The sequence below is a fragment of the Canis aureus genome, chromosome 37 (assembly GCF_053574225.1).
Source record: "Canis aureus isolate CA01 chromosome 37, VMU_Caureus_v.1.0, whole genome shotgun sequence".
Classification (NCBI taxonomy): domain Eukaryota; kingdom Metazoa; phylum Chordata; class Mammalia; order Carnivora; family Canidae; genus Canis; species Canis aureus.
The window spans coordinates 23,158,232-23,183,988 of NC_135647.1; the positions used below are offsets into that span (position 1 = coordinate 23,158,232).

At 51.5% G+C, this 25,757-nt stretch overlaps 1 protein-coding gene across 1 annotated transcript; it reads left to right on the forward strand.

Moving 5' to 3' along the window:
• Window positions 1-17,926: 17,926 nt before the first annotated feature.
• Window positions 17,927-21,225, forward strand: TUBB2B (tubulin beta 2B class IIb). The gene is made up of 4 exons (XM_077886233.1): window positions 17,927-18,104; window positions 18,806-18,914; window positions 19,201-19,311; window positions 19,866-21,225. Exons 1-4 carry the CDS (start codon window positions 18,048-18,050, stop codon window positions 20,924-20,926), a joined length of 1,338 nt encoding a protein of 445 aa, XP_077742359.1. The 5' UTR covers window positions 17,927-18,047; the 3' UTR covers window positions 20,927-21,225.
• Window positions 21,226-25,757: the final 4,532 nt, after the last annotated feature.

Consider the following 25,757-nt stretch of genomic DNA (forward strand, 5'->3'; position numbering starts at 1 on the left):
TCAGGAGGGAGGCAAGGCAGAGAGCACTGGGGTCCCAGTCCGTTTCCATAAGGCCCGACGACAAACCGAGCCTGGGGGCTAGAGGTCAGGGCAGCAGCTACACTCCGCAGGAGGAGGGAGAGGCAAGGCCCCGGCTTCTGGACGGCCACACGCACCGAGCTGCACACCTGTGACCCGAAAGGCGTTTTGAATCCAGCCTTCGGAGCTTGAGCATCTCCTTAGGCTCGTCCTCACATGCTCGCGCGCTGACCCGGGGAGCGGGAGGCCCTCAAAGGCACCTGTTCTACGGACTCCCTCCGCTCAAGGCCGTAGCTCGTTCTGGCACCTTCAGTCTTCACCCCAAACTTTAATATGTCTCCCCCTGAAAGGTCCTCTTTATGGCCAATCTCAGCCCAGAAAACGCAGCCGTCGAGCCCACTGATCACAGGGATGGCCTCTGCTTGGCACAGAAGGTCAGCCTTCTTACGCCGAGTCCCCAAGCAGCTTCTCGTTTATTCGTACACGGTTATCCTCCCAATGTTGCTGAGTTCCCACTGTGTGCCAGGCAGCAAGGGTAGCAAAAAATGAAGACAAAGCTCTTTTTTTTTTTTAAGATTTTATTTATTTTTTCATGAGAGACACAGAGAGAAAGAGGCAGAGACACAGGCAGAGGGAGAAGCAGGCTCCATGCGGGGAGCCCGATGCAGAGATCGATCCCAGCCCCCCGGGGTCACGCCCTGAGCCAAAGGCAGATGCTCAACCACTGAGCCACCCAGCCATCCCGAAAAAGCTCTTTCTAGTGAAAGAAATGAACCAGCGAAAACGCAACACAGCATAGGAAATGCTGCGCTAAAAATAAAGAGTGACCAAACCCAGGTGGGGCCCACGGGAGAGCTTCCTGGAGGAGGTGAGAGCAGAGCAGAAGGGGAGGAGGAGCGGGAGGAGGAGGAGTCAGATGGACCAGGTTGGAGAGGCAGGCAGGGCAGTGAGGCCCCAGGCCTGAGAGGGGGAGGAAGGCAGATGGAGGTGGGGACAAGGTGATCAGAAGATGGGGACACTGGGAACCGAGGTGAGGCCACAGGACACAGCCGCCCAGAAAGCTGTTACTAAATTAGGGGGAGAGCTAAGAGGGGGCAGCCTATGGAAGAGAAGAACAGAACTGCGCTCAGCAGGGGATCCCTGGGTGGCGCAGCGGTTTAGCACCTGCCTCTGGCCCAGGGCGCAATCCTGGAAACCCGGGATCGAATCCCACGTCGGGCTCCCGGTGCATGGAGCCTGCTTCTCCCTCTGCCTGTGTCTCTGCCTCTCTCTCTCTGACTATCATAAATAAATAAATAAATAAATAAATAAATAAATAAATAAATAAATAAATAAATAAAAAGAACTGCCCTCAGCAAAACGCCCCCAGTCAATATGACGCCGTGGAAACCCCTCAGCTGAATGTCTGGGCACCACTGAGAGGGGCGACCGTGTGTCAAACAGGAGGGGGATTCTGACTCGGGCTACATCATGGGGGACCGCGAGGACGTTACTTGAAGTGAAATGAGCCAGTTACGCCGTGTGAAAGGGGTTCCTGCTGCAGTCACAGTCTCAGATTCAGAGAGGAGAGTAGGGGGGCTGCCAGTAGGCGGGGCCGGAGGAGTCAGTGTTTAATGGGGACAGAGATTAATTCTGCGACATGAGAAAAGTCTTGCAGGTGGATGGTGGCGATGGTCCCACAGCATTAAGTAGTGCACTTAATGCCACTGAACCAGGCCCCTAAAAACGATGAAGATGGTACATTTCTATTATGTGTGTCTTAACGCAATTAAAAAGAAATAAAAGGAAAAAAGGAAAACTCCTGGCTTGGAGTATCAGCCATCTTCTGAGCCAATGTCACCAAGCACCACCGCCCTATGGGGCTTCTGTGTGCTTGGCTGTCCCAAGGATAACAGGTCCTCCTCCAACAACCAGAATAGACCACAAATGACTCTTGACTCCAACATGACCCTACTTAAACTCCTCCTAGCTTCTGAATCGACAGCGTTTCCGAGAGCCCCATGGGGCCAAAGCCACTTTCTGGAAGCCGTCCCACCTTGCACAGCTTCTCAGGACAGTAGAAGCACGGCTGAGGACCCCTCACTACCCCCCACCCCACCCGGGCCGGCTCTGGCCCCCATGCTGGCAACACGAGGAGACCTCAGCGTCTCACTGGGAGACTGACAAAGCCAAGGGGCGGTCGGTGAATAACTGGCTCACGGGCCCACAGCCCCCGGGCTGAGACAAGAGGCCAGCCTGCGTCTTCCCCGCTCACCCCACTCGCCCCGCCGAACTCCCTCGTCCTGCCTCTCCTGCCAACAGCACTGAAACACACGTTCCTGGGCCCAGATTTTGTCCCCAAGCGTCTGGCACATCAGAGGACCTTCCACCTGTAACAGAACGACCATGAGGGTAGTTACCCATCAGTGAGCACCTGCCCCACGGGAACTGTGCTCTGAGAGTCAAGGGCTCCCTCAAGCAAAAGGGGAGGTGCTAATCTTCCTCAGTTTCACCATGGAGCTTGCTGTTCCGTTCCACACCCGGTGCTTCGCCCACTCTGCTCTTCTGCTGCACTCCTGCCATCTGGGCTCCCCTTGGCACTGGACGTGAGGCTGCCCCCCAGGTGAAAGACAATGTAACTTTGTCACAGACTCCTAGACCTGTTGCTTCTCTCGTATCCTGCCCAGCCCGCCCCTTCCCTCTGGGCCTCCAACTGGGCCTGATTTCTAGGCCAACAACCACATCAACAGCAATGAAACTTCTGTGCATGGCGTGCGTACCCGATGCACCTGCTGACCGGCCCATGGGAAAGAGGTCCGTACCCTCTGGGATGGACGCTGCACCGTTCCTGGATCAAGGTCCACCTGAGGCTGAAGGATGGGCCAGCGCTCCAGAATCCCGCCCTCCCGCAGATCTGTCCTGCCCAAATGCACGCCACGGACATTCTTGCAGCGGGTGGGAGACGAGCCTAGGGCGGAGGAAGCACCTTCTCTGGCTCCTCTCTCATCTTTCCGAACTTTGTAGCTAAGGTAGGGCTCAGAGCAGAGGACGGGGCCCGTTGTACAGGCCTAAGTCTTGGTAAAACCTTCAAACTCTAATAGCTGGTAAAGGCATAAGCTATCGGAAGCACGATCCAGCTTACATGACAGGGTGGTGTCTACTCACGGCTACCAGCACCCGCCCCGCTGCACCCCAGTGCACACGCTTATGGAGAAGCCCACCCCTACCCCCAGCTCACGGGTACGTCGGTGGGCTCCTCAGCATGCTCGCTCTCGCTCACTCTCACTCTCTCTCTCTAGCTGTCTCTCTGGGTGGCTGGAATGTGGCAAAGAGGACTTCAAAGGGGAATCTGCAAAACTTGAGCAGGGAGCACGGAGGCTTGCTGGGCGTGCAGAGTGAGGGAGAGCTCTAAGGCCTCGTTACAGATGGAGGCCTCGCACGCACGTCTTTTCTATCAGTGTCTGCCTGCGGTCGTCTGTGTTCTGAGGGCTCAGCTTCTCCAACCAGGCTTTCATACTCGCCAGTCTGGGACTTCACAGAAGAATAGCACACTTCTCCCATCGGGGATCTTGCCACGGGCGTTGCTCCAGGGACTGAAAACTCTAAATTGCTGCTGAGTCCCGGGCAGAGCGAGACAGAGAGCTTAGTGAGTGGTGTGGAGGCGGCCTGGCCTGATTTCATCCCGGAGTCAAACTCAGGGCAAGCCTACACACCCAAACAATCCATCTCTGAGAGAGAGAGAGAGAGAGAGAGAGAGAGAGAGATTACCCCTTATGGATGGAAGAACTTGGGGTTTGAGCAGGAGTCTGAAAATAGCATAAAGAAGTGCCGCGTACTGGGGTTATAGGGAAAAGGTGTACATACTAAACGGGAAGAAAATAAAGCTCAGTCGGTAGAGACCTGAAAAAGGTAGAAGTCATAAAGTCACGTGTTAACACAGGTTTGAGCTGAATTATGAGTAAAAACATGGCAGGGCAATGGTAGCACGTTCTGCATTTACTTACAGCAACGTAGCTTGAGGAGACAGTTCAATAAAAGGAAAGACGGTGCAAACATTTCACACACACAAGATTAGAGAAGCATCGACGGTGCAGAGAACGGTCCCGAAGGTCATCAAGCAGGACTGAAGTTAGGCATGTGAGGCTCGCTTGTGAACACACGCGCCTGCGTGCGATAAAATTGCAGATTTGCTCCAACAGCATAGCCACCCTCTCTCCGCAAGAGCGCTCGCTCAGTAATTCGAGACTGACAATCGTGGGGGAACAAAGGAAAGAAAAAAAAAAAAAGCAAAGTTCAGTGAAGCTAAATGAACAATTTCCGATTGAATTTATGTTCCACTTGTGCAGGCCAAGGGTATAAAAGAATATAGACTAAAAAGCATAAAATCAAAGAATATAGACTGTCGACAAAGGTACGGTGCAGCGTGCAGCCCCCCAGGCCATGTCCATCCAAAGGTGATGTGTCACCTCGGTGGCTGAAATGACACACCGGGACCCTGTGGGGCCAACCTGGGAAGCGTCCAAAGCACGTGGCGACCTTATCTCATCTCAGGAAAGCACATTACCTCTCTGGCTACTCCCGTCTACAGAGGAAGGAGGCACGGGAGGCGCAGGCCGGCTCGCTCGAGCTTTGCCAGCCGGCCGGTGAAAGGCCGAGGAAGCGACGTCGGATGGGCAAGCCTCCTTCCTGGCGAGCGAAGCGGCCTCTCGTTGTGTTCCGAATCAATTTGCCATTATGAAAATAGCTGCCTGGGAAGAGGCCCTACCTTCCAAGCCTTCCCCTGGCTAAGCTGGCAGGGAGCGAGCATGTCTGGGAAAGGAGCCTCGCCGGTCTTCTGGACACCTGACCCACGGAGGAGCCCCGCAGGTGGAATTCATTTAGCACTGAGACCTCAGTCTACTGGGTGGCGGTGGGAGTGCGGTCAGGCTGGGGCTCTCCAACACGACTTTCTCAGACACTTAGAAGTCACCTTAGTGATGATTCCATAATAAGTAAAGACGCCAATTTTTAGGCTGAGGATTTATTTCTTTGTTTTCAATGAAATCCCAGGATCAGTCACTTATTTTCCTCGACGAGGTAATCTGAGGCCATTTAGATGGAGGAAAGGGGGTCAGAAAACAGAGCAGTGAGGGTGCAGGAGGAAGGGAAGCTGGATCGGAGGCTGGAACGGCATCCTTACAGGGAGCAGCAGCGAGCTGGCATAGGTCGACTGCACCTGTGCGCTAAGCCGTCCCAGACTCCGCGGTGTTACAGTGCCACCTGCGTCCTTCGTGACCTTTAGTTACTCCCTCTCATCATTCACGTTAAGTAACGTGCAAAGAATGAGGTATGGAAAAGAATCAAAACGGGATGAAAAAAAAAAAAAAACTTATGAAGGGTAAAGAAATAAGAAAGCTGGGCAGCCCCGGTGGCTCAGCGGTTTAGCGCGGCCTTCAGCCCAAGGCGTGATCCTGGAGACCCAGGATCGAGTCTCACGTCGGGCTCCCGGCATGGAGCCAGCTTCTCCCTCTGCCTGTGTCTCTGCCTCTCTCTCTGTGTGTCTCTCATGAATAAATAAATAAAATCTTAAAAAAAAAAAAAAAGAAATAAGAAACCCAGTTGGCAAGGGCAGCGAAGTGCTCCCAGGAGGGCGGGCATTTAAGCCTGATTCTCGCACTGCTGTCCCGCTGATGCCCAGAACAGTGCATGGCTCGCAGTAAATATTTGTTGGATGAACTCGATGGCCTGTAACGACATTGTTTTAAAGATGGACTGGGTGTGCCAGGGCCACAAGACAGTGCAGTTGGCCCTTGAGCAACACAGGACTTAGGGAGTCCCCCCCCAAAGCTTAACTACTAGTAGCTACTTGGAAGCCTTAGTGATATCAGAAATAATCGATCAACATGTATTTTGTATGCCGCATGTATTACACACTGCATTCTTACAATAAAGTCAGCTAGAGAAAAGAAAATGTTATTTAGAAAATTATGAGGAAGAGAAAACAGATCGACTGTCCTGCATTGTATAGATTGGGGAAAAAATCCACATGTAAGTGACCCACACAGTTCAAACCCGTGATGCAGTGTTCAGGGGTCAGCTGTGCTTCCAAAGGCCCGAAGCATCTTACCACGGGCTTCCTAGTTCTTCCGCAAGAGGAGGCCAGCGCCATCACATTTTCCTTGGAAAGCCTACCAGGCCTTTTCCTCTGCCCACCGAGGAACAGCGCCAGTACATCACCCTTGCTGCTACACCTAGACCCAAGGTGGCTTTGGGAAGCTCCACGAGGCAAGCACTGTTTGCCCTACCTCACCTCCCACTGTGGCACCACTCACCCTCCCTGGGTTCTTCTGATCCTGAGAAAACCTGGTCACACAAGTCCTACCCCCTTTAAAATGGCAGCATGCTACCACTGTTAGGAGCACATATGATTTCAAACCACTTCTAGAATAAAGGCAACTACCAGTACAAAGGAATGAGTCATGAGTGGTTGCACTCCAGGCCACTTGTTTCCTGGGTGAGGATGTTAGTGGAGGCGCGGACCTCCTCACCACACTTCAAATTACAGTAAGGTGGGTTTCTCTCCATTTTCTAGTACCTTGACATTTCTAAACTTTAAAAATATTTATTAAAGATATTTCAGGGGTTCCAGGGTGGGTCAGAGGGTCAAGCACCTGCCCTTGGCTCAAGTCATGATCTCAGGGTCCTGGGATCGAGCCCCAAGTCGGGCTCCCCGCTCAGTAGGGAGTCTGCTCCTCCCTCTCCACCTCTCCCTCCTGCTCATACTCTCCCTCTCTCAAATAAATAAATCTTTTTTAAAAGGCATTTAATTTTCATGATGTTTTCCTAATGTTTAAACTAATTTGCTAGTTAGTCAAATTAGAGAAACCAAAACGAAACGATTGGGTCATGTCGCAGGCAGCTTTATTGTCAGAGCCTACTTTATTTGTGGCTCACAATGCATGATTTGCTTCGATCAGCCTAAGCAAATAAGAAATTCAATAAAAACAGTACAATGGAAATGGGTTGCAGGATAGAGGATGTTTCCAACAACCTGTTTGTTGTCACAAGGAAGGTCTGAGAGAGAGGCCTGTGAGCTGTCCTGTGACCAGCCGGGAGAGGACGGTGAGGTCTGGAGGCTGAAGACATTCCTAATCTTGCAAAAGGTGGAAACCGATAGTCCCTAGTCCTGGGATGGCCTGCGGGTGGAGTGGTCTTCTCAGGTCAGAAGGAGAGTGTATGGGGGCCTCAGTTCTCAAAGCTGGACTGTCTTCAGGGCCAGAAGACATGTCCCCGAGTCCATGGGGAAACCTGCCATACGTGTACAATATTCTCTAAGTCTTGATGAGAAGCCCCATAAGAATGAGATGTGAAAGAAGGCCCAGAGGCCCAGAAGCCACCTGCAGGGTCAAGGTGTCCCAGTGGACTCTGTGGGCATCTTCTGTTGAAAACCCAGGTTCTCTGATACCAGCATTACCTTTGATACTCATCACTGTAAAAAAGAGGTTTCCTGCATTTATTGATGAAGATTCCTGGAGCTCACATCCTAGGAAATTTCTAGAAACCTCATATGACACCCCCCCACCCCAGGACAGATCATTTGGGGGCATATCTCTTCCATAAGAGAAGAGAAATTCAGAGCTATGGTTACATGATCCATGTGAGTCCTGGGTGTGCCTCAGTTCAGTGGGTGCAGCAGAGGAGCACGACGACGAGGATTTCGCTCTGGGAGGCCTGGTTTAGCTGCATGAATTTCTGTCTCAGGCTGGCATATTTCCCCTTCCAGCGAGGACAGGGGACTAGCTGTCATGAGCTTTGTCACCATGAAGAGCAGTCTGGGGTTTTATCAGATATCTCTGTTGGCCATAATTCATTCAATGTGTCTGCGTTCCCCTTTGTAAGTTTTCACTTCTTCTGCAGCTGGTAACTTCCATTGTTTCTTTTTCCTATTTATCCCAATAATGAGTCAGCTTCTTTTTCAGAACCAAGGATTTCTCTAGCTAGAGGTCATTAAAGATCTGTAATGTCCGCTGCTGTACTTTGTTTCCCAGCAGAATTGTGGCCAAAGAGCATGCCTAAATGATCTGTCACCAGTCAGCTCATGTTAGAAACAAGGACTTAGCAAAGATTTGTCTATGAGCCCTTTATCTTCCTCCTTCTCTAATTAAAAAAAAAAAAAAATCCCATTCCAATAATCTGCCTCAGTTTCAACTGCAAAATGTAATGATTTAAAGTTTTAATTTCCTTCCCTCTGAAAGCAAGTCTTCTTAGACATCTTTCTAAGGGTTCCTGTTATAATTTTGTTAGTCTGTTGAGCTCAGAGTGCTCCTTATTCCAGTCATCTTTCCGTAATAACTGTTCCAGATTTCTCTTAAATTTGGTCATTCGCTTCTTAAGCCTGGTGTTTGGACATCACCTTCTCTTTGCTAGTTTAGCTTCATTACAGCATACTTTTGCCTCTGAAAGTTTTACAAAATTCCTTATAAAAAAGTGATCTTCGTTGGGGGCACTGGGTGGCTCACTCAGTTGAATGGTCTGGCTCAGGTCGTGATCTCATGGGCTGTGGAATCAAGCTCTGCATCAGGCTCCACACCCAGTGAGGAGTCGGCTTGAAGATTCGCTCCCTTTGCCTATCCTCCACTGTCTCTCTCTCAAATAAATAAATATTTTAAAAAGTGATATTTTTATAGACTTTTGACACCCTGATAGCTTGTCCTGATTCTTTACGTGGCATTTGTCTTGAGTTGTCAAAGAAGCCGATTCTTTGCTGCAGTGTGTTCCTTTCTTCAAGCCCTCTGACTGTGTCACAAAAGCCGCTCACCTCAGACAGACTCTTATTTGCCTACTGAGTTCCCCAAAAGGTGCCTTTGTTGCTCTGATCTTATGTCTGAAATCCTACAACTTGTTAATGATTTATTTTATCATGTGACCTTTCTGACCCTCTCTACAGTCTGCTGTTCTGTCACCCGACATCTGCTCTTTGCGGCAGAAGTAGCTTCCAGAATAAACTGGCCAACGGCCAATTAATTCCCAGTTTGCAGGGGACTCAAAGGTCTGGCAGCCTCAGGTCCTCGGCCAGGGTCATCACCAGCATCACAGAATAGCATTTCCAACATCCTTTGCTGAAGGAGCAGAACTTCCTCCACCTGAAGGGTTGCCATACTTGTTTCTAGGCTTTATTCAGAGGCCCCATTCATTATCTCTTGGGTCACAAGCTATCAAAAAGCCAACCTTTCTAAGGTCTATTTCTGCATTCTCTGGGATACCTTTTGTTCCCCCCAAAAATGACTCAGAGATACTATGTTTCCTTAGTTCTTCTATGTTCAAAAATACTTGTTGCCTTTAAAATTAAAAAGCAGTATAACTGGATGTACAAATATCGGGACTTACTTACTGTCTTTAAAAATTTTATGAGAATTTGAAAAATCATGAGAATTTAGCACTGAATATTGTTTGGAAAAGTCTGGAACAACTGTGATTTTTTTCCCCCACCTTTATGAATGACTTGATCTTTTCTTCTGGGTTGCCCAGAGGATTCTTTCTTTACCAGTGAGGTCCAGAAAGTTGATACTGACTGTTCCATCTTTCCCCTAGATTCATGAAAGGTGGAATTTACATTTTTGGTTTTTCTCCTCTTTTCAGAAGGGGTAAAATCCATTTTGTTCTGTCATCTCCAAACCTGCTCATGAACTAAGTCCTCTGATGATGAGAAAGAGGACACCATCAATTAGTCAGTTGATGCCAATTTCTAGGGCTAATATCCTTCTCTCCTTCCTTTCTGCCTTATTAGGTAGTCTTCACCAGGAATATCAGTTAGGCGTTACCAACGTGAGTAAGAGAGGGCACAAATGCAAGGGGAGGGCAGGACAGCTGCTAGGAGGGATTCAAAAGATCATTCCAGAGAAGGCCCCCATTTGTGGAACCTACAGTATCCACCATCCTGCTGGAGCAGCAGAGTCTGGGAAGAATGGGACTCAGCCTGGCTGGACTGGAAGATAATGGTAAAGGAGAAAGACAGTTTCTTACTACCTACCTGCAGAATAACCTGCTCCAGCTTCAGATTAGAAATAGCTAGATTTTTTTTTTATGGTTGCCCCATATTTGAGGTATTTCATTTACTCAGAGACTAGTTGTTGTTTGCCTATACTTAGGCAAATTCCAGGCAACATGGAAGATATGAAGGCTAATATGACATGGTGTGGTCCCTGCTATCAAGAAGTCACAAACCAGCGGGAAACTGAGGCATCTATGGAACTAACTCTAATCTGATCTGAAGGTCTCAGATGGGGAAGGCAAGAGCATCCTTTGTAGCATGAAAACAAACTATGAGAACTCCTTTTCAGACTTATTTCCTAGCAAAACAAGTTACTCTTTAAATAGTTAATGTTCCAAATGGCTAGTGTCCTCACAGGATGCTTATGTCTTCAGGGCACCTGTCATGAATCATTCCTTGTAAAGGGAGGTCCATGAAGGAGAAATTGACAGTGGGTTTGCTGATCATATCAGCTCGATTTTGCTCCACTGATCCTCTCAACTGGGCCAGAGGCTTAAAACACTACAGCAAAGAAGTAGCAAGGTGAAGCAGATTTTAGTGATGTAAACACATAAGGAAATGGCAGAGCTGACACCCTGCTGCTCTTACAAGCTCTTAGGCCCACTGCCAGGTAAGAAAACCACGAGGAACTCAAGCGTAGCAAGATGTTGACCAAAATAATATTAAAAGTTCTAGAAACGTTATTTGAAAATATTAACACCCGATATCATTAACAATGTATCTCATACTAAGTATCCACACCTTAAAATGCTGGCTTACAACAATAAGCATATATGGTTTGTGAATAAATAAATATGCATATATTGGGAATGTGCGCTCAACTCTTCTTTTTTCACTGGAAAAGTGTGGTGACCACTGTTTTAACGTAATAAATGCAGAACCCGTAGTAGGTGTAGGAAGAAACTTCTGGGTGTGCATAACGTAGGCAATTCACTGTTCCTGGTGACCAGGGAGATAGATCACAGATAGTTGAGCTGTGTCATGAAGAATGCATGAAACGTCACTGGAGGAAGAAGAGAAGAGGTTCACTCCAGGTTGAGGGAGCAGTGTGAACAGAGACTCAGAGGCTCAGAAAACATGACCTAGAGGGGATCCCTGGATGGCTCAGCGGTTTAGTTCCTGCCTTCGGCCCAGGGTGTGGTCCTGGAGTCCCGGGATTGAGTCCCACATTGAGCTCCCTGTGGGGAACCTGCTTCTCCCTCTGCCTGTGTCTCTCTGTATCTCTGCCTCTCCCTCTCTCTGCGTCTCTCATGAATAAAAAAAAAAAAAAAAAAAAAGAACATGACCTAGAAAACAGAGCAATGGGCAAGTCCAAGTCTCCTGGAATGTACTGTGTCTAGGCAGAAGGCTGGCTGGTAACCCTGGAAAGGTAGATCACATCCAGATTCAAAGGATCTGAACTCTATGCTAAGAATTTGGACCATACACAATGAGGTATAGTGAGTCAGTGGAGATACATGAGCAAGGAAATGCCATGGCCCAATGAGTAGGTTAGTTGTCTCTGACATCACTTTCAGTGGTAAATTGGCCCAGGGTAGTGTTAGAGTAGGCGGTTATACAGGCTCTAACAGGATAGGATAGCGGGAAGTCAGCAGGGAGGAAGTCATGACCAGCTGTTGGGCCGGCCTGAGGCCCGTGCAATCAAACGAGACAGGCCCAAGATGGCGGGTGCATTGACAGGAAATCCCCGGCCAAATTAGGAAGTAAAATCATGAAACCCTGCTTCCTGCCCCAGTGAATATTCTGTCCTCTGGTTAACAACTATCAATAAAAGATAGGAACCCAACCCCCAGGGCAAACAACTTTCTCTCTGGAGAGCTGGAGCTCGCCCATGCCCACTTCCGTATCTTGAGAGTACACCTTTGCTCCAATAGATTTCCCTGCTTCTCTTATTCATCCACTATGCTGTGTGTCTGTCCTTGAATTCATTCTTGTGACAAGACTAAGAAGCTCCCGTTACTCCTTCAAGTCTGGCTGGGTCCAGGCCCCCAGGGCCCAGGGCCTCCCCAGTTCACCTGTAACAGAAGGAGCAATAAATGGTGATGTTGACATTGGTTTTAAGAATATCTATCTATCAATCATCATCTATCTTTCATTGAGAAACTTAGAGCACTATATTAGCACCAAGACAAAAATGCTGCTTAATATTTAGGAGATGCTAAGAAACTAATCCTGAGTGGGTTTTTTTTTCATTTTTAATTGTGATAAAATGCACAGAACACAAAACTTGCCATCATAGCAATTATTAAGTGTAAATTCAGTGGCATCAAGTATAGTCTCTAATGCTGTGCAACCATCACCACCATTCATCCCCCGGAACTCTTTTCATCTTGCAAAACTGAAACTCTGCTCCATTCATCAGGAACTCCCCATTGTCTCCCCTCCCAGCCCCTGGCAGTCACCATTCTTTTTTTTTTTTTTTTTTTTCTCACCATTCTTTCTGACTCTGAATTTGACAATTCTGGGGACCTCATATACATGAAATCATACAGCATTTGTCTTCTGATACCTGGTTTATTTCCCTAGCTTAATCTCTTCAAAGTTCATGTTGTAGCATGTGTCAGGATTTCCTTTTTTTATTTTATTTTATTTTATTTTATTTTATTTTATTTTATTTTATTTTATTTTTTTATTCATGACAGACACACACACACACACACAGAGAGAGAGAGAGAGAGAGAGAGAGAGGCAGAGAGACAGAGGGAGAAGCAGGCTCCATGCAAGGAGCCCGAGGCGGGACTCGATCCGGTCTCCAGGATCACACCCGGGGCGGATGGTGGCGCTAAACCGCTGAGCCACCTGGGCTGCCCAGGGTTTCCTTTTTTTAAAAGGCTGAGTAATATTTCATTGTATGTGTAAGCCACATTCTATTTATTCATCTGTTGATAACACTTAAGTTCTTCTACCTTTTTGCCGGGTATAACGTTGCTGTGAACATGAGTATACAAATATCTCTTCGAAATTCTGTTTTTCAGGGTACCTGGGTTGTTTAAGGGTCTGCCTTGGGCTCAGGTCATGATCCCAGAGTCCTAGGACCAAGCCCTTGCTCAGCAGGAAGTCTGTTTCTCCCTCTACCTCCTCTACCTCCCCGTTGCTTATTCTCTCTCTCTCTCTCTCTCTCTTTTAAATTAATTAATTAATTAATTAAATATTTAAAAAAGAAATTCTGCTTTCAATTCTTTTGGGCATATATGAAAAGCAGTATCTTTTAATAAGTTTCCTTTCTACGGAGTTATTTTGAAAGAGGTAGTGAGTTTTCCTGGAGATTCCCTTAATGCATCATTTTCTTGAAAATGTGCCACAAATATGTGGTGGCTCTCAAAAGTAGGCTGGCCATATCAAGCCCTTTAAAGTTCCTGTTCCGAAGCTGACCAGTTTCTTTTCCGTGAAGACATAGATAATACCCACCAGGTAGCTAAATCCAAGAGGCGAAGGGTGTTACCCTATGTATGTGTGTGCCTAGCCATCTGAATACACAGGGCTATTTTGTGTTGTTTCGTTTGAAGTAGGCTCCATGCCCAACCTGGAGCAGGACTCAGGGATTGAACTCATGACCCTGAGACCAAGGCCTGAGCTGAGATCAAGAGTGGGAGGCTTACCTGTGGCCCCCAGGGACTCAATACACAGTTTTAATTTTAAGTGGCAAGCAGAGGGCTAGGGGCAGATGTAGAAGAGCCGGGGTGAGCTGCCCAGACCCTCCTGAGCAGCAGGTGCCGGGAAGCGCCTCTGGGGGGGGGGGGGGGTGGCAGGCCTCAGGCCTAGTACCCGCAGCCCACCCCACGGCCACCGGGAATGGCTCCGGAACCGATCTGTGGGTGTGCCCTGGGCTTGCTTCACAAGGGATTCGTGTAGAAATGTGTCCATTGCACCCACTGCACCTTGCAAGGGGCCCGCCGTCAGTCGGCGTTTTCTCTGGTCCCCCCTAAGAGCCCCTTCTACCCCTCGGCCTCCGTCCCGGACAACCTGTCTCTGCTCGGTGAAGTCCAGTGACCTGGGAGTCCGGAGCCCGCTTCTCGGGCCTGCCCTCCCCCAGCCCAGGAAGCCTCGGGATCGGATGCGGTGCGGAGAGGCTGCTGGCAACAGAGAGGCGCTGCCCCGGAAAGCCCGGGTTCTAGGCCTCTGCCCATTTGTATGACAAAGAAGGCAGATCTGGCGCCTGAAAGCTCAGCACTCTTCTTTGGATTGAGGCCATTTTAACCCAAATTCGAATGCAGGCAACGGGACAGCAGCCGGCCTTACCGAGGAACAAAAGTATTTCCACACTGCCCTGCATTCACGGACTCAGCCTTTTCCCTGCTCGTTCTGGTCTTTTGTCACCTGGGCCGGCTGCTCCGCACGGGGCCCCACGACTGCTAAGGACCAGGCCCCTGAGGCTGGAGCCGTGGGCTTCTCATGGGGGAGGGGAAGGCCTGGGAAAGGAGGGGGAGGACGGTGGGACCGGGGCAGGGAGGCTGACAAAGCTGAGGAAGCGGAGCCCTCGGCGGGGCCCAGGCAGCCCGGCACCGCTTCCCCACACTGTCACAAAGTGGGGCTGCGACCCCTCCCTCCGGGCATTTGACTCCTTCACACAGAGATGGCAGGATTGGTAGCTTTCCAGTACTTCTAGCTGGAGAGTATTGAGAAGAGAAAAAAAAAAAGGAATAAGGATGGATTTGCAGTCTCTTTCAATTCCTCTTCATTCATTGGCCAAGTGTCGGTTGCCTAGGAAACCTGCGGAGCAGCCGGTCAGGCTCCCGGGGCTGAGCTGCGTATCAAGCGGTGGATGCAGGCAGGCAGCAGGGAAGTCCGCAAGCTAGCTGTCCTGTAGTCTCGAGAAGTGCATTTAAAAATAAAAAAAATTAAAAATAAATAAATAAATAAATAAACAAAAACCTGTTTTTAAGGAAACAATGTTTTAAAAATGTACTTCCAAATCAGCAATACAATGCTCTCCGCCAGACTTCAGTTAATTAAAATAATGGCTCTACGTGTAATAGTAGAGACATGCAAAATCACTTGAAAATTTGCCATTGAAAACACTCTGAAAAAAGAGGAAAAAAATACTCTTAATGTGCTGAGAGCAAATACAACTTTAGTAGCTTAAGGGGTGTCTCACCTCAGCCACCCAATCTGTTTTGCATAAAATATAATGCTGAATTTTATTTTACGCTGCCTTTATTTCTACGACTGTCCGGGGAAGGGGAAATTGAGAAATACTGGTCCATCGTTAAAGCAAACAGCTGCGATGGTGAAATACATTGTCCTGACACCTTCGGCGTCTGATAGAAGATGACCCAGGTGGAGAGAATTGGGTATAATTCACAAAAAGAAATGCAGGAGGACCCAACGGAGGCCGGATCTGTTTGTGCTTTGGAGGCGCCGACCCAGCCTCTCCTCCCGAGCTGCGGGAACAGGGACGATAAGGATCAGCACATAAATGGACGGAGCGGGGAGGCGTTTGGCTGTCATCGGCCTGCAGCCTCCCCGCACAAAATCAGCTTCTCGTGAGGCTATAAGTGTGCAGCATCCTAATTCCAAATTGGGAAGGGGAGGGCACGGGGAGGTGTAAAGCCCTTAGCAGGAATGCCGGCTGGGCAGGGCCGGCAGGTGCATGAGAGGGGGGGCATCAGGGTTTTCAGAAGACGTTGTTCCAGCCTCACCCCATCCCAGGCCTTTTCCCCTAAAATAAACCCGAGGGGAAAGGGTCCTCCTTTCACGCGCATCCCCTCCAACTCGCGTTTTCACCTTACGCCCCGCGGAAATCTGGCTCTTTAACCGAAGCCGAGAAAATAAACCGTTAGGTGAGGGGGGCTGGGCCTGGCTCCCACCTCCGGGCCCCCAGCAGATGCCCTGGGGCGCGCGTCTACACGGGTGCCTCCCAGCGTTGCCCGCTCCCACCGGAGCCGGATCCCCAGGTCCCGGTGTCCGCAGCAGCCACAGCTCGGGTCCCCCTCCCCGAGCGCTGGGGCGCCTGCAGGACAGGACTGCAGCCTGAGCCCCGTTAACCTGCAGGGTGACCTTGGGAACCGCTCACCCTCCACGTTTCTGCATCTCAGGGGCCTGGGTGCCTGGAGCCCGCAAGGGGCGTGTGGGCGCCCCCCGGCCCCGCTCCGCAGCCTCCCGCCCGACCCCATCCCAACCCCGAGGAGGGAAGCGGGGTCTGGGGAAGTGGGGCCCCCGGAGGTTCAGTCTGGGCGCCTTGGGCGCTGGGGGTGGGGGTGGGGGGGAGCTGGGCTTTTGTTCTCTCGGTCTCCCTTTGTGCTCCGGAATTGGGCTGAAGCCCCCCTCCCACCTCCCCGCGGGAGAGGCGGTGACAGCTTGCTGATGGGTCTGGGAGGCTCTCAACAGCTGCAGGCTCGGCTCCCCCCGCGGGAACGCGGGCCCTTCGGCCCCTGTCGCCCGAGGATGGAAAGGGGTCCTGTCACCTCGCAGGCGACCCGTCCCCAGCCGACGGGGAGGGGCGCATCCCCCGTGGAATTGCAGGGGCGCGGCCCCAGCTCTACAGGAACATTCCAGCCCACCCTCTCCGCGGCCACCCTCCAACGCAGGCAGGTTTAAGGGTGTCCCCACCCCCACCCCCAGACACGCGGAAAGCAACAAAGAGATCCTCTTCTTCGACCCCCCAGAAGCTGGGGACTTGGAGGTGTCAGCGCTCTGAGTCCGCGCACGCGCGCCGTGCGCCTCGGGGTCTCGGGTGCCGCAGTTTTTAGGCGTGTCCCTCACCCCATCCGCAGCACGGAGCTGGGGGACCCCGGGGCCGCCGCGGGGTCAGGCTGTAGCCGACGACCGCCGGTCGAACCCATTTCCTTCCCGGACAATGGGTGAACCCGACTCAGAGCCGGAGGGCGCCGGGGTGTGCTGCTCAGTTGTGGGAGGGACCCCTCACTTTAGCGAGCCCTTTGTTCCGCCGCAGCCCCGCCCCCCGGGCCCCACCCTCCTTCCGACCGCCGGACAGGACCCGGGGCGCGGACAGCCACACCCACCCTGTCCACTCCCCGGGAACAAAAGCCAGCCCGGGAGGTGGAGGAGTCCTCGGTGCCCGCCGGGGAGCTGGGGACTCTTGGAGAGGCTCGGGTGGGGCTGCAGGGGGCGAGGCGCTCGCCCCACCCCTTGGATGCAGCAACCGCAGGGAGAGGGAGCCCGGAGCCCTTGACAAAGCGAGGGCGGGCGATGCTGGGGGCAGGGCGGAGGGCCCCCCCCCCGGGGCTCGGGGGTCCGGGGGCACGGCCCTTCAGCCCCCAACGGCCTGACCCCACGCGATCTTCTCCCGGGCTCGCCCGTGCTCCGAAGGCTCCGTGTGGCCAGGGCTCCGCCTCGGGACAGTGCGGCTTCCAGGGCTGGGCAGGAGGCAGCGGTGTCCGGGGGGGGGAGGCAGCTTAGGGACCTCCGGGCGGGGGTAGGGGGGCGAGGAGGCGCCTCCCTAAGCGCTGGCTGTGCAGTGAGACCCACCCGACCCTCCGCGCTTGCACCTGCCGCACCCGCAGCGCGGCGCACCTGAGGGCTCTGCACCTGCCCCGGTCGGTCCCCTGCCCGCCCCCCGCCATCCAGAGCCAGCAATGCCCCCACCTGCGGCCTGCCACGGGGCTCGCCCTCTCTTCGCCACCCCCACCCCCACCCCCAGTTCGCTCACCGACCCCCAATTCTCAGCACCCGGCTCTCCCGCCTCCCCCCGCCCCAAGTCCTAGACAATGCCCACGCCCCCCCTGCTACCCTAAGCCCCCGCTCCTCGCCAGGTCTGCAGGCCGGTGCTGATTGGCTGCGGGCCCAGGGTCCGGCCCCCAGGACGGTCCTCGGGCGCCGAGCATTACGTCAGCGAGGCCTGGAGAGCTCCAGCGCGCAGGGGACTGGGGGGGCTCGGGCTGGGGGCGCGGCCTGCGCGGGGCGCCCCGCCCTCTCTGCATAAAAGGCCGAGTCCGCGGGGCCGGCGCTCTCAGCCAAGCGGTCCCCGAGCCCGTTCCCGGTGGCCCCGCAGTGGGTGTTTAAGGGAGGACGGACAGACTGACCAGACGCCGACCAGGGCCAGAAGCAGCTCGCCAGCACCATGCGTGAGATCGTGCACATCCAGGCCGGCCAGTGCGGCAACCAGATCGGCGCCAAGGTGGGCGCGCCCCGGGGTGGGGGGGGCGGGGGTGCCGGGCCCGAAGCCCTCGGCGCCCTGGGGCGCGAGCCTCGACCCGAGCGTGCCCCGGGGTCCCGGCCCCCGACCCTGCGGGCAGCTCCGTGCGGCGGTGTGGGGCGTGGGCTCGGAGGCGGGGGTGGGGGTGGGGGGGCTCGCTTTCCTTTCTGCTGTAACCCAGCGGGAATCCCGGCCCCGCTGCGCGCCCGCGGCCTCTGCGCTCCTCGCTGGGCCGGGCGGGGCTAGGGGCCAGGGGCGCAGTGGGGCCAGGGGCGCAGTGGGGCCGTGGGGGAGGGGAGGACAGCGAGTGTCTGGAGGCCCCTGGACGTGCTCCGCATGCAAACCGCTCCCCTTCGTTCCCTCCGGGCCCCGCTTCCCAGCCCACCCCCTGCGCGCCGCCTGCAGTCCCCGCCCCCTGCCCCGGCCCCCCCCCCCCACCACCTCCTGCAGCCGGCAGCTGTTCGCCGGGGAAACGCCCAATTTCAACTTTCTGACCCTGAAAAATACAAGCCTTTTGCGGCCAAGCCCCCGGGTCGCGCAGCCTGAGGGTTAGGGTTTTTGGAACTGAGTCTAGGGCTTTCCATTGTGAGACCCGGTCTCTCTCTCTCTCTCTCTCTCTCTCTCTCTCTCTCTCTCTGCGAGGGGATGGGCACCGCTAAATGCAAACCTGTTCTGTGTCTTAGTTTTGGGAGGTCATCAGTGACGAGCACGGGATCGACCCCACCGGCAGTTACCATGGAGACAGCGACTTGCAGCTGGAGAGAATCAATGTGTACTACAATGAAGCTACTGGTAATTACCCTGCCGCCCCGCCCCCCCCCCCCACCATTTTTTTACTGTCCCCTCCCCAGGACTAACTCCAGGAGTGCAGCCCCAGGGGAGAGGAGGCTAGCGGATTTAGGATTCCCACTGTTTCACTGCAGGATTTCAGTGGGCGGTTCACAACCAAAGCCTTGAGAATCTGGTGGTTGTGCATCCTTCTTTGTTTGGGGAGACAGCTGTGCCTGCAAAAGGGAGGCAAGCCTTTCTCCTTAGAGCTCTCTGCCTGCACATCTAAGTCCAGCTGTGTTCCCCGCAGGTAACAAATATGTGCCTCGGGCCATCCTGGTGGATCTGGAGCCAGGCACCATGGACTCGGTCAGGTCTGGGCCATTTGGCCAGATCTTCAGGCCCGACAACTTCGTGTTTGGTGAGTGACCCGCACGGCTGATGGCAGGGGAGGCTCATTTGACACTGTACAGCTCCGGGTGGAGGGCAGGACTGCCGGCGGGAACGCCCTGCATGAGGAACACCCTATTGTGTGCCCATGCAGTCTTCAGATAAGCTAAAGCAAATTTGCCTTTCAAGGGACGCCTGGGTGGCTCAGCGGCTGAGCATCTGCCTTCTGCTCAGGGCGGGATCCTGGGCCGGGGATCCAACATCCAGGTCCCTGCGGGGAGCCTGCTTCTCTCTCTGCCTGTGTCTCCGCCTCTTTCTCTGTGTCTCTCATGATTAAATACATACATAAATCTTTAAAATAACCAAACAAACATGCCTTTCAACCTTTAATAGCCAGGTATTCTTAGTCTTCCTCATTTGTAATTATATCCATAACCGAGTATTTTAGCGTCTGGCCATTTGGGTGGTCATCTGGAACGATCTTATCTGAATACTGACTCACTGATCTATATTAAAGGGCTTAAGGGAAGAAAGAATGTAATCCAGTCATCAGTGATTTTATGACATCTCTCCCCCCCCCGGCAGGCCAGAGCGGTGCCGGGAACAACTGGGCCAAGGGCCACTACACCGAGGGCGCCGAGCTGGTGGACTCGGTGCTGGACGTGGTGAGGAAGGAGTCGGAGAGCTGCGACTGCCTGCAGGGCTTCCAGCTGACGCACTCGCTGGGCGGCGGCACGGGCTCGGGCATGGGCACGCTGCTCATCAGCAAGATCCGCGAGGAGTACCCCGACCGCATCATGAACACCTTCAGCGTCATGCCCTCGCCCAAGGTGTCGGACACGGTGGTGGAGCCCTACAACGCCACCCTGTCGGTGCACCAGCTGGTGGAGAACACCGATGAGACCTACTGCATCGACAACGAGGCCCTGTACGACATCTGCTTCCGCACCCTGAAGCTGACCACCCCCACCTACGGCGACCTCAACCACCTGGTGTCGGCCACCATGAGCGGCGTCACCACCTGCCTGCGCTTCCCGGGCCAGCTCAACGCCGACCTGCGCAAGCTGGCCGTGAACATGGTGCCCTTCCCGCGCCTGCACTTCTTCATGCCCGGCTTCGCCCCGCTCACCAGCCGCGGCAGCCAGCAGTACCGCGCGCTCACGGTGCCCGAGCTCACCCAGCAGATGTTCGACTCCAAGAACATGATGGCCGCGTGCGACCCGCGCCACGGCCGCTACCTGACGGTGGCCGCTATCTTCCGCGGCCGCATGTCCATGAAGGAGGTGGACGAGCAGATGCTCAACGTGCAGAACAAGAACAGCAGCTACTTCGTCGAGTGGATCCCCAACAACGTCAAGACGGCCGTGTGCGACATCCCGCCGCGCGGCCTGAAGATGTCGGCCACCTTCATCGGCAACAGCACGGCCATCCAGGAGCTGTTCAAGCGCATCTCGGAGCAGTTCACGGCCATGTTCCGGCGCAAGGCCTTCCTGCACTGGTACACGGGCGAGGGCATGGACGAGATGGAGTTCACCGAGGCCGAGAGCAACATGAACGACCTGGTGTCCGAGTACCAGCAGTACCAGGACGCCACGGCCGACGAACAGGGGGAGTTCGAGGAGGAGGAGGGCGAGGACGAGGCCTAGGGAGGCCTGAGGTCCCCGGGTGGCCCAGGGTGCCCCAGGGCGCCCCAGGGCGCGGGCCTGCAGGAGGCAAGCGCGGGGGAGGGGGGCTTAGTGCGGAGAATCTCTGGGCAGTGGAAGGCAAGAAGCATGGTCTTCTCTAGGTGTGTGCGCTGGTTCTCTGGTGCTCTTCACTGTTGCCTGTCATTTTGGTTTGTTTCTGTTTTTTTCTTTTTGTAATATTGACCACATCAATGTAACATTTGAGATATTTCTGAACTACTGTTGTAATGGCTAAAATCACATAAACGTTTGTGTCCTAACGGTGTCCTCTCTTCTGTCTCCTTCTCTTTATTGACTTCTTTCTTTTTTTTTTTTTTTTTTTTTTTGGTTTGGGTTTTTCTTTTCTTTTTTTTTTAGGATTTTATTTATTTATTAGAGAGCACAAGCAGAGGGAGAAGCAGATTCCACCCCCATGCCCACCCCCAACCCACTCCCCAGAGCAGGGAGGCCTATGCAGGGCTGGAATCCTAAGGACCCTGAGATCGTGACCCGAGCCAAATCCACGGACTCACCCAGACATCCCTCTGTATTGTCCATCAACTTTCAGAACAAATATTAAATTTATATTAAATTCTCCCCCTAGGAAACAGAAGGGATAGGTAAAAGTTCAAATGAATTTACTCTGTCGGTGTGGTAAAACTCAACCAACCACAATCATACCCAATTTGAGATGTGACATCAAACAAATTTGCAAATGCCCTTAAACAGTTTATCAACTGGAAGGATGCCTACTTGGAAGCAGACTAAGTGAATTTTCATGAGGAAATCCCATTATGACTTTTCTTCCTTAAAAAAAAAAATTTTTTTTTTGAATAGTTACTACTTGCATAGAGCACACAATTCTAAAGGATAAGAGAGTGGGAAATCCGGCTCGTCCTCCCGTGTCCCTTGCTATGGTTTTCTTCCCTGGAAACATTCTTATCACTGATCTCTCTGCAGCATCCTTGCAGAAATATTCCACATATCTTCAAATGTGTGAGACGATTCCCTTTTTTTCTTTCTTCACACATTTTATGATAGTAACACTGCTGTGCCTCTTTTCTTCACTGAACTGTGTGTTTAAAATGCAGACCTTCCCTCCTCGAGATGGATACAGTATCCGTTATGTAACTGTGCCATGCTTCATTTAATCCCTCCCTACCAATGGCCCTGTAGGTTGTTTATGCTTCTTTCTCATAGTGCCCCAAAGAATAAATTTGTGCATATATCATTGTATATGAGGAAGACTATCCTGCAAATTTCTCTGGAGATTTTTGCCAAATGGTGCCGTGTTTTGCCTTATATTGGGCCAGCTTCCCATTTGGGGAACAGAAGTAGAGGGTTAAGTTACAAACAAGTGCACAAAACCTATTTACATACCCCTATAGAAAGAAGGAATAAATAAGACCGTAGCCTTATGATTTTTCTGATTTGTAGACAAATGCAAAACTAGGAAAAAAATGTTACTTTGAATCTGACCCTGAATTTATTTCATTCTACTTGGATCTACTCCTACATAAATATTTTTTCTAAAAGAAGGAGGAGGAGAAAAGGTGAGGGGTACATCAGGAATTTCCACATTAAAGAGGCCAAAGTATATATAAGAACAGTTCCAAGGAAAAGTGTGAACAGGGTCTAAGTAGTGAGAAAATGGACAAGAACAGCAGCTTACAAGTATTACATATTATAAAAACTAGACCTAGTGATGAGTAGGGTCAAACGGGTCGGTGTTCAGTGACTTCCCCGATTCTCTAGAACAGTGAACTGGCTGGTGCCAGTCCTGCTAAGCTGGTGTAAAGCTTCCAGGAACTTAATTGAAGGGTAACATTGGTTTTAAATGCCCTGGACACTTGGGTCAGCTGCGTAGACCCCCTGGATCCTTGGCCCGCATTCCCCACCACCTGTCAGCCACATGAATCAGTGGCTTTGGAGAAGACAGGGATTGCTGCCAGGTGCTCCTTGGAGTGCTCTAAGTATCCCGCTTCCCTTTCTCACCTGGTGAGAAGGGGACAGGCAGGCGCCCAGCAGGCCAGCCTGCCAGCCGCCAGCATGTGCACGTCCGCGCGCTGCTAGAGCTTACTTCAGCGTGATTGGAACCATGGGTGCCAGACTGGCCAGTCAAGTGGATGCTCTGGGGCAAAGCTTTCAAAGCACAGTTGTACCAGATGACTTGAAATCCATACTTAGGAAAACACTTCAAAAGCAAGAAGATGCACACTAACCCCTAAAAGATGCTTTTTGAAACTCTGAGTTTCCTTTGTTACATGACCATTGTGTGTGATGGGATTTGTAGTCGAGGTGACGGTCGTGGCAGCGGTGACGGTAGGGATGGTGGTGGTGGTGGTGGTGGTGTGTGTGTGTGTGTTCAACTCTGTACAAAGGAAATGTGCTATTACTCCCCGATGTGCCACCAAGAGGATATTCACTTCTAGGCAGACACAGTATCCAAATTATAACACCTACTGGGATGTGATGCATGTTGCAAAGGTTGGGGTGAGGATGGAGGAGCTGGAATTACCCTGAGGTCCTCCCAGGAGTCTTAGAAGGAATAGGAACCTTACCATGTTCCAAATTTGCCTGCACCTCTACATCAGCCCCAGAGGTGATCTTCGACTATGTTAGATTTCCCATTTCATTACAAGTATGCTAGATTAATAGAAATTTGACCCAAAAGCAACCTTAAGAGATCCTCTAGTCTGACCTCCTCATTTTGTAAGGAAAGAGACTGAGGCTCAGAGACCTAACATCTCTGAACTTCGTCTGTGCAAATCAGATCTCGGACTCAGTGTTCTTCTCTTTACAGCTTCATCTCTCAGGCCCTGTTACGTATAAGGCCACATGAAGGAGGGAAAGAGAAATTTCCTGGCTTCCAGAAAAAACCCAAAGCTGTCCCTTGGTCTGTAGCTCAACCTCCTTGGATGGGCTTGGCACAGATGAAGCGCTGCGGGGCTTTGGTCTCCCGTGGGGTCCCTGGTGGATGAAGCTGAAATTCCTGGTTCTAAAACACCACATACACGATGTCCTAATGTAATCATGGTTGCAAGAATATTCTATTGGGGCACAGTTATTGTGAAAATGAGTGGGAATTTAATGAGTAGAAAGTGGCACTTTACACACCCCCATTTTAGTTAAGAAGTGGCATATGCTGGACAAAGCTATTTGACGACTATTATAATGCTGATTTATTCCCATTGTTTAAGAGCTAGCCTACTGCGTGGTCAGGCTTTTTTTTTTTTTTTTTTTTTTTTTTTTTTTTTTTTGGTCAGGCTTTTCTATGCGTATGTCTGAGTTGGTTTTTACTTGAAAAACTGACTCACTCATACCTTTGCTTCTCAGAGGCTTTCCCCTGTCTACCCTAGTCATCATGTGGTTTTGTTTTGTTTGAGAGAGAGAGAGAGAGCTCAGACATGTGCATGCTGGGGTGAGGGGAGGAAGAAGAAGAGAGAGAAAATCCTAAACAGACTCTCTGCTGAGTGCGCAAAACCCAATACTGGGCTCCCCTCTCAAGACCCTAAGATCACAACCTGGGCCGAAATCAAGTGTCAGACGCGTTAACTGCCGGACCCACCCAGGCGCCCCTTTTCTCACATTCTTCTGAAAGCACAATGGCCAACCCATACCCAGAGAAGTTGGTTTGGGCGCAGTCTACTTCACTCAAAATGTTTCATAGCCCTATTTTTCTTTTAACCGAGATAGAACTTACATGCCATACGATTCACCACGCAAAAGAGTACAAGTGAACGAGCGTAGGTGTATTCACGGGGTCGTGCCACTATTACCAGCATGTAACAGCAGAGCATTCTCATCACCCAAAAAACCAAACCCCATGGCCATTGGCAGTTCCTCTCCATCCCCTCTCCCTCCAAGCCCTGGCAACCACCCATCTTCCTGTCATTATGGATTTACCTTTTCTGGACATTTCATAAAAATGGAATCATATAGTACATGTGGGGATTTTTTGTGTCCAGGTTTTTGGTTTTGGTTTTGGTTTTTACTTAGCACAATGTTTCCAAGGGTCATCCGTGTTGTCGAATGTCTCAGGACCTCGTTCCCGTTTATGGATGAATACTATTCCATTGTATGGATATGCCATATTTTGTTTATCCATTCATCAACTGGTGGACACTTAGGTTGTTTCCACTTTCTAGCTATTAAGAATAATGCTGCTATGAACATTCATTTACTAGCTTGCACGTGTGTGTCTGTTTTCATTTCTCCTGGATATGTGTCCAGGAGCAGAATTGTTGGGTCACATGGTGGTTACTCTATGTTCATAATTATTTTGACTTCCACTCAGGATATAAATGCTTTCAGATTTGCCCGGAAGGCCAAGATAGAATAGAGACCTGGCATGCCCTGGCTTTTGTACTTGTGCACCTCTGTAGAGTCTTAAAATTGTAGTTACAGAAATGGAGGGTCCTATAGGGATCTCATGTGATTCCATCATTTTGCAAACAAGGAAATGAAGCCTCATTGCTTAATTAGCATTGTCCCAGGTCATTGTATCAGTTAGGGCTGATATTTGGCTTCTAGCAACAATGACTTTGAATTATTTTTTTTCCTCTCACTTTAAGAGTCTAGAGACACACAGACTAGGGCATGTGGCTACACAATATCCTCTTTCTGCTCTGATCATTGTCACTGGCTTTCAACTTCGTGTTCTCCTATTGCAGCTCTGGCCATGATACCTGGATTCTAAGCAAGAAAGAGAAGGAAGCAGAAGGATAAAAAGGTACTTTCCAGCTGAGTAAGCAACTTTAAAGGTCATGTCAGGAGTCCCCCGAATGACTTCTACTTACATTTCCTTTTCTGC